This window comes from Merops nubicus, unplaced genomic scaffold (assembly GCF_000691845.1).
Source record: "Merops nubicus isolate BGI_N331 unplaced genomic scaffold, ASM69184v1 scaffold5377, whole genome shotgun sequence".
Lineage (NCBI taxonomy): Eukaryota > Metazoa > Chordata > Aves > Coraciiformes > Meropidae > Merops > Merops nubicus.
In genome coordinates, this window is record NW_008618196.1 from 91586 (window position 1) to 101118 (window position 9533).

Consider the following 9533-nt stretch of genomic DNA (forward strand, 5'->3'; position numbering starts at 1 on the left):
ATTCACCTTCTCAGGCCCTGTCCAACATATTGGTGGAACGGGTAGTGCAACACAAATAAAACCAGAAATTACCATGGCTTTGATGACCTGATCTGAAGAGCAGTTAATATGTCATTACTTCTGTTATGGACTTTCCCTGGCATACTGAAATACACGTGATGCATTTTATTTCTTAAACACAGCACTAGAGAAATCTATTCTTCTTAACTGTCCTCTTCACCTTATAAAATTCCCTTATATGAAGCTTCCATAGTTTCTTTATCAGATAAATGTGTAAATACAACAAAAGCAAAATAAAGTGTATATTTAAACTGATTTTCTGTAACAGTGTTAGAGAACCTCAGCACATTTATTTGCCATTCATTGAGCTGACTAATAACATGAAACATGTGACCAGAGCTTAAATTCCTGGAGGAAACATTTTATAGTCCAGTTTTCATTTAACTCACTGTGATGCAACCCTTGAGGGCCTGCTGAGTAATGTGCAGAAAAATGTGACCTGAGTCCCTTGTCGTCTCAAAGAGCACAATAGGAGGGAAAGATACACTGGGAAGTCAAACTGCATCTGTGGTCAGAAAAGGATGGCATTGCCAGTGCCCAACTGCAAGAGTTAGTACTTGGGTGTACTGAATGGTTCCGTAAAGGTGAGGAAAGGGTCTTCATGGCAATGAGAGATGGCAGGAATCAATGAGATTTGTAGCAAATAAGTGGGATCAAGTCACCTTTTGCCCTGTGACTTACGTCTGGGCTTGGGGACTTACACATCCTCCCTTCCTGCAGCCGTGCAGCAGAGGGCTGCCCCATCTGCACCAGATTTGCTCTGTTGTGGTTGTACAGCTTCAGTGGGGTCCCTGCGTGTCTTCACTGCGCTAACAGGGGGTAGGCTCACTTAGAAGAAGCCCCTGGCATATATTCAGGTGAAGGGAAATCACCTTTAGTGAAAGTAAGATGTGAACACTTGGAAACAATTTTTCTACAAAGTGTCAGATATACCACTTTTTTACCTATTTATCCTGCCACTTTCAGATAAATGCTGTTCTGAAGGTAAATGCCTAATGACATGTTTAGTTTAAGCACTGATTCCCACCAACGATAAAAAGTAATACAGTACCCTGAATGCTAATAAACTTTAATGCTTTTATTCATAACTATATGAATCACCAAGATTTATGCTTCTCATAAAACTCTGGAAGTGAGAGTAATAGACTAAAGCAGGAAAAGGTCTATATTTTCTGATACATTTGTCAGTAAATCATGTACAATATGGCATTGGATATTCTTGGATTGTTATTTATTCAAAAAAGCAATCTTACTAAAGAAAGATAAGATGTAAGAGTGAGCAATTAAAAAAAAAATGTGAATTTAAGTTTATGAGCTGCAATGTTCCTCAGTTAAATTGAATTGCTGCCAAAAAAGAAGGGATCCCAGCTAAGGAACTGCTCAAATATGTCCATACTGCTTCTTTTGAATTGTGTTATTTTGTAATCTTTTTTCTTTAAGTAAAAATAAAATACATTTTTTTTACAGTTGTATGTAAACTACACATGGCAAAGACATTATTTGTACTGTTAAATAACACTTGCTGAATTTCTGGTGATGTCATTAAAAACATAGCAATGTCCCTATCCATTTACAAGTGCAGATGTCTCATCTGGTAGTATTAGACCCTATGTCCTGGCAAAATTCCATAACCCTAAATTCTACCTGATCTCAATTTCTGGTTTATTCTGGAGTACTTGTCTGCTTCCAAATCCATTCTCTACTTTTCATCTGAGATTAGTTACAGTTAATACTACTCTCAGTGTTTTATGGGTGGATTTCAGTCTTCTAGATGCAATGTCATCCACTGGATAAGAAACTGAATTACGATAAAAGACGTATAAACCCACTGTGGGATTGAGCTAAGCAAGTCCCTTGACTTCTGTGTTGCCTCTCACATCATTTATATGTGCTGTCCATTAACATCATAAACTCTCCAGGCCAGAAACTGGGTTTGAAGTGCTTAGTTCAAGAGGAGCTTAATCCCTTTAAATGCTACTTAAACATAAATAATAGTAATAAACTCTTGGCAGCAGGCTGCTGAGACACTCAGACGGCTGCATATCCATGCTGATTAATATTATCCTTTGGCCCTGTGAATGTGCCTCCCCTGACACAGCCTGGAGCAGCCCCAGGCACTCACACTCCCTCCTCTCAGGCTGGGTGCAGCGCTCAGGCTCATCACCAACGTGAGAGAGACGTGATAGATTCTACTTCACTTCTGAAAAACCAAAACTGTGGGCAAAGAGGGCATGTGATAGGTGTGAGGTGTGCAAGCGTTGCAACAAATATTCTTTCTTCAAAGGCGTTTTGGTGGGGGCTCTCAGTGACTGTCCCTGGCAAGTGAGTTAGTCCCTGATACGTGGTCATTCCTATGCCCATGTCGTGGGGCAGGTGGGATCATCCCAGCTAGAAACCTGTCTCTTCAGTGGGTGTTGTAGAGACGCATTTATTTCAGCTTTGACACTTTCCAATATTAGACCGAATGAATGCTGCACATTTTCATATAAAGTGTCCAAAAAGTTTTGAGTCTTTGAAAAGGATTTTGAAATTTGATGACAATAGGTACATTGGAATATGTGATTTTATTGAGACTAAAGCAGTAACTTGTGGCTGCTCACACATTCACCTGCAATTTTGCTTAGGTCTGTATGAACAGCAAGTTTATAATAATTACAGGAATTGTATTTCATTTCATTCTTCACTTCAACAAATGATCAATTAATGTTAAGAAAAGCTACATAACAGTGATCACCTTCTAGTCATTAGGAAATAAAAATCAAAAATTAAACCATATTCCAAATAAATCTGGTTTTTTTGAAGCAAATATTCATTCCCTTGCAGAAGGATTTTGCAGTCTGATAAATGTCTTGAGGCTTGAGGGAGTGTTTGAATTGTGAAGTTTTGATATTTCCCTGGATGTAATAAGTTTGTGTGCTTGTGCTTGTTTGAACTCTTTAAAGTTACTGACATAAATTATGTTGATTTATCTTTTTATGACATGCTTCTTTTTGTTCCTCAGATAAATGGGAAGCCCCTGCAGTACATTTTCCCTCATGCAAGGCTCAAACTAATGAGAGACCCAAAGGATCACAGCATTTCAGGTAAAAAACAACAACCGTCTACAAGACATGATAACTAATTTGATTAGCATAAATCATGCAAACAATTTGCAGGATTAAAAATAGCTAATGTGTCATATGCAGCAGGAGATTCAGTGGTCATTTTAAATCTTGCCTGTTGGTTATAGCAGAAAAAGTGCAGAAAAAAGGTCACAACATCTGTTCAAGATATATAAGCTATACAGACGTTAATAACAGGGAAAATCTGTTGTATTACACATATGAACAGTCTGGTTGGCTGTTGCTTTTTATATAATTCTATATTCTCTGTATGAGTAGCTGCTATAAAATAGGCCTGTGTAGGTGTTCAATGTGTACAGAAATGAGAATTTTAGCCTTTCTGTACTGGAACTATTCTACAGAGGGGGGGTAGCAGAACCATCAGATCCCATTCTGTGATATCTCCATATAGACACATTTCTCACAGGACTTCAGATTCATTCCCTCTTCCCTCACTTTAATTCAAATGCTCACATAAGTCCAAGTATGCCTGCAAAGATGATGAAAGTGGCAAAGGTTACCTCCATTCACCTCCATTCACCTCCCAGACCGTGAGCAGGAAGGCAGCGTAATATTTTCATGTATCAAATGGTGAAAGGCTGTCACAAGACCTAGCACAGGTAAGGTCTGTCTGTTTGAGCTTTTGGAATTGCACTCTTTCTCACATCTAATCCTGGTAAGGAACTCGAAGGTGTTTTAGTATGCTGTTTGTCTTCTTTCAAAGGTGCTTGCTTTAAGCGGTTTTGTCGTGAGACCATCAGACTTTCTTTTAACTCGCTTAAAAAATTCTAACAGTGTGTGTCAAGCTCTGTTTCTGCTCAGAAGTAATTACCAACTGCCAGCTCTGGTGTTCCCTCCAGCATTAAGTAGAAAGTGGCACGAATTTACTTGAATTGCTAAATACTGTTTTCACGGGGTTTCTGGCAGTCAAATCTTGATCACTTCCACCTCCAGTATCCACCTCATATTTAGGGTGTTAAATGAATCTCCTCTGTATATTATGAGGTGTTTTCTTCCTAGTCAGTGTAACGCCCACTGATGATTTCAGGATAGAGAAAAGACCCCTCCCACTCACACAGCAGAGCCTGAAAGAAGCGGCAGGGGCGGCAGTTGTGTCAGCCTCCAGTGCCCCAGGCCCCTGCAGTCCATAGGAGCTCCGTGACATCCTAGTGGGGATCTTTGCCCTGCAGGGTGATGAGTAATGCTGTGATCCAAGCTGTTCTCATACTCAAGAGCAAGTGAAATTACAACCACACAACTGTGTGTAGCTTGTGATTTAATGCTGCTGAAGGCCTGCTCCCTTATGTCAAGTTACTTACCCTTGTGCAATGTAAAAATCTTGACTGGTTCTCATGCTGGCAACCACAGCAACACAGCGTGCATCAGGGCAAATGTCTTGTAAGCAATGACTGGAAAAACAAGGTGTAGATATTCATTTACTAATGACCTGCACAGCATGAGATCACACTGGATCAAATATTCACTCAGGATCCTGCTAAGGTTTTATAGCCCACACTTGGATTGCTAGCTGCTGTAGCTGTGCTATATTGCACCCAAATTCTGACTGGAGCAGGCAAGCTTGGCTATGTGTCTACAAGCTGCAGTCATACTGTTGGTTTTTAGTCCAGATACACCCTTGGAGACCTGCACAGATATACGTCTATGTGACATACATACAGTCTTCCCCACAAATATGAAAAGGCTTGGATGCAAATTGTACAGCAAAGAGCCAGAGGTGGAGTGGAGTACCAATAGGGAGGACCTGAGCCAGAAGCAATTGTATTTTTCACTCCTTATACATCTTCAAAGTACCATAACCCATGACTTTGTACCTCCCTTCCCTCCCTTCTCTCAGTGTCTGAAGGATTAAAGTACACAGACTATAAATGTGCAGTGCTTTCTGCCTAGCCTTCAGCTTTCCAAATGACATCTCCCAGAGCCACACACATGGTTTTTATGCACTTTTTTAAAAATTCAATTTTTATTACAGATTCTCTGCAAACTAATAGCAAGTGTCATCCTTTATTAATCAGAAAATTGCTATTTACCGGAGGCAGACTTAGAAATCTATTATACAGCAAAAGTTACTTAAAATATCAGTAGATTAAACAATAAATACTCATAAGAGTATTTATGAAGATTTTACTACAAGACTATTGGATACTCATCTAGATGACACAGTTGGCTGATTGGCTGACTGGCTTCCTTCTCTTTGTTCTTTGTTTCTTCCCTTCCCCTCTTTCTCACCCTTTCTCCCTCTCCCTCACTTTCTTATCAGAAGCACCAAAGTGAGGTGTTGAATCATTCACTGTTTGCCTTATACTTGTCACCTAGGCACAGGAAGAGTGTATGTTAAGAAAACCCACCAACCCTCAGTAAAGCTCATGTGGGGAGTCAGATCTCCCCAAGAGAACACCCAGTCACTGTCCACGTGGCAATGGGAGTCTGTTGCAGCCATCCTTGCCAATAGCACTTTCAGCTCCAGTGGACAGGACTCCCTGAACTGTTGTGTTGCTGGATTCTTAGAAGCCAGCTGACCCATGGTTCATTGTTTCTGAATATCTTAGAGTATGTACAGGACATCCTCTGTTTTGGCTGTGCACAAAAGCCTGTCCTATGTAATGATTTCTGCATGTGCAAGGACAGTTTCTACTGAGGATTTAAATGATCTACGTGCAGTTTGGTCCATTCAAATTCAGGAGCTGCCTGGGGAGATACCTGAGACTGACAGATTCTCCTCTCAGGGAATTAATGAACACATCTTAAGTATACAAATAGTGTATCTTAACTGCTGTGTGCACAGCAGGAGCTACATGTGGAAATCTCCCAAACTGTCGACAATTCCCATTTGGAGGACTGTAACAGTTGACCATATGCTTTACTGGGAATCTGGCCAGTGGTTCAGCCCATCACCTCATCTCACTGAGGAGTTCCTGTGACAACCTGGGCATTAATGACTCTGTGTGCTGGGCTAGCCCAGATCGCCAGCTGTGCCACAGTAGTAACAAAAGGGCAAGCTTGAATTTCATCCTGATACCACATTATAATTTGAATTTCATAGGTCATATCACATACCTACCATAGTGGAGGTTACAGCCAGATTATGGATCCAGAAATTTGTCACATTATTAATATCAGTAATAAAAACCGTCCCAAATAATTTTAAATTCAGGCTGTATCACTATGTATTATATGCACATGCATTCTGTTTATTTTCTTTCTTGATTAATGAAAATTGGCTCTGAGGTACAGATGCCTTTGATATCTCTTACATAATCTAGCATAATTTTGCACACAAAAACATTTACTGCAAATTTTAGTGTGTAAATGAGGTGCTTAAGGAAGGAGGAACTGGGACAAAATTATGATGGCAAGAGAATAGTAGCTCTGAATGCAAAATAAACGTGTACTTGCTTGCTGGCCTCTCTCAAGGGTTCTTTCTTTAGCATTTGCCATTATCTAGAACTCACAGCTTTTTCTTTCAAGGTATTCAGTGTCCCTTCCTCAGGTAATACTCTTTGAAAATTGTTTAATAATTTGCAATTAAAAAGAAACCCAAAACCAGAATTGGCTTCATGGTTATTCAGAGGTGCCAAATGATGATGGCAGTGATTAGTGAATGATAACATAGCAATATTTAACACTACAGAAACTCACTGTTTGTTTTCACTGAGAATCCCTTGTTCCTTTTGGACCCTTTAGCACAGCAGCATAAGTACTGTTTCACACTGCCAGCATTTTCTCTCCTTTTTTTTTTAGCACATCATAGTTATATTTGAAAAAGTGAAGAGAGGTCATGGCTATTTAAGGTGATGAAAACATTGGCAATACCTTTGGAAATGTTGCAAAGATAAAATTGTATATTTTAAGCCACAAGTAATTCTTCCTTTTACAAGGGTAGGATATTCTGTGTTTCCAGAGAGTAAAATGTACCTTTCAGCAGCCAGACTGTCTGTGTTGTGGAACATCCTCTTCAACTCTGATGAAAATAAAAAGACAGGGAAGCAATTCAGAGAATGCTGTGAACTTCGTAGCAAAGAAGAGAATTAGACTGTGGGCAGTTCATCCCTGATCTTCACTTTAGCAGTGATGTCAGTGAAACAGCTAAGAGGATGACAGAGTAGCTGTAACACTGCACACACGTCAGAGATGCTTCGTACTCTACGTAAGGATTGTTAATTCCTGCACACAAGTCCACACTTCTGCAGCATGCCAGCTCATAGGATACTCATCCCAAGAGAGAGCAAGAGAATTCAGTTTTCTGATATCAAGTCCTCACTGCTGTAGAGAGCCTCTAAATGAATAAACCTGTATATTTAGAGTTCTTTTACCTCCAAGTTTGGCAAATTCAGTTCTTGCAGCAAAATACTGAAGTGAAGTGAACGTGTGATTACTAATCTTTTAAAGAACACATTACATAATGTCACAATCTGTGTTGAACGTGATATAGTAGTCAAAGACAGAGGATAAGAACTGTAACCCACCTCTTGTCCTCATACTCTTTTCATAGAGGATTATTTATTGTGTTTCTTTGGCTTAACGTTGTGAAGAACGGAGATAATGCTTTGCACAAAAAAAAAAAAACAATACCGTCCTCTAACACTCACTTATCACTGGGGAAGGATTTAATCCCCAATTAATAGCCATCAGTTCCCTCAAACACTTTCTCCATGTCAGAGATGTGACACAGAAGGTAAAAACACATAAACAGAAAGGGACAAAGCTGTTACAGACAGGCAACATCAGAGATTTTCCAGCAGAGTCATATGGCAGTAAGTGAGGACAGGAATGGAAATAAAGGGAAGGAGAAATGTCTGTGTCTTAATAACAATCTTAGAAAGAACTTAATACCATTCAGCTTTTCTAAATTTAAAGAAAAAACAAAAACCCAAACCCACTAGCAGTTTTTTGTATTTGTTAGAAACATTTTGTAGAGAGACAGACCATATATTCCATGTTTCTGTGGCTTCTTTCTAAATTATCTTAATTTGAAAAGCACTAGTATTTTTAGCACATAAAATACTTTTCATGATCTCTTTTTGGTAGCTTGGTTATTTATGCATTTTTCAGTCTATGAGCATCTGTTGAAGGATGTATAGTAAGATCTTGAGATGAGTGGAGATAATTGGGAAGGGAATGTGCCTGCTGTTTATAAAGGTCCAACTTACCCTCATAGCTCTTATGCAGAAAAAGCTGCAGAACAGATCACTGCAGCACTGAATGTTAAAGTAAGACCCCAGGTTGCCCTGGAAAGCCAAGAGGAAAGCTGGCACATAAGCATGAGATTCACAGAAGCCAAGTCAGAAATCTCTCTGTTTTAGAGGCAAGTAGTGCAGGTCAGCACTTTCTCTTGAAGAACTAGATGAGAGGTTCAGAGATGCATATCAATGGTGAGACAACTTATCAAGGACATTAGAAAAAGTTAATAACAAAGAAATGTCAGTTTAAGGTTTCACTTCCCAAGTGAGGCATAAATTATCTTGCCAACTCTCAGTGAAAAATGAAGACCTTGTGCTTCCTTCTCTGCATACTGGCTATCAAATATATGCATAGGTTTAATAATTACACTAGAACAAGGCCGTTACAAAGGACAATCAACTCGAGGTTGAAATAGTTTTAAAACAATCACCTTTTGGATATGTCTGTTTTCCCTTACTGATTATAAAGGGAGACTGAGGTGACTTAGACTACGAATTTTGTCTTGTAGAGATCTCAAGTTAGATGAGATGAACAAATAAGGCTTATTTACAAAGAAGCTATAGAACAATCAAAAGACTTGTAGAGAACTGGTTTTCTAAAAGACCATATAACTCCTCATCACCAAGAGATAAATGCCTATTTGAGTTGAATGAGCTTTCCAGAGCAGGGTGCTGGAACATTTTCAGGGTGATTGCCTTCAATTCACTATTTACCTAATCACAGCTCTATACAAGTCTTTGAAGTGTGCTACCTGTACATGCCCAGGCAATCTGGATGCAGGATGATTAAGGTTAAGATGTTCTGATTCTGCAGGTCACTGATACAAACAAAATGTTCCTCATGGATTGGTAAGGAGCTCTGAGGTTCTGATTGTCTCATAGCAGCATTGCACCAAGCTAACTGAGGTGTAGCATTTGTCACATGAAACCTCTGTGTTTCAGAATTTTTTTTTTTCACTTTAACATGGTTTACAGATAATATGCATTGATGCCTGCATGTTTGTTTGCTGTTTTACTTCAGTAAAAACAATTTGGAGGAGCAAAGATGTCAGAAAAAAAAATTCTTTAAATAACCTAGAGTTTGGCAGAATGATTTTAAACCCAGCTTAGATGAGAAATGACTGGATACAATTGCTGCCCTCATTCAGCAGTGATTGATGTCATCAGGGAAGAG

At 39.3% G+C, this 9533-nt stretch overlaps 1 protein-coding gene across 1 annotated transcript in view; it reads left to right on the top strand.

Moving 5' to 3' along the window:
- The window catches only part of LOC103775881 (protein piccolo-like), a gene marked incomplete at both ends in the record, with an annotated part of 145877 nt that overhangs the window by 51011 nt on the left and 85333 nt on the right, over nt 1-9533 (top strand). Inside the window, 1 exon segment of the mRNA XM_008943354.1 lies at nt 3062-3143. Coding sequence (XP_008941602.1) covers nt 3062-3143 — 82 coding nt within the window.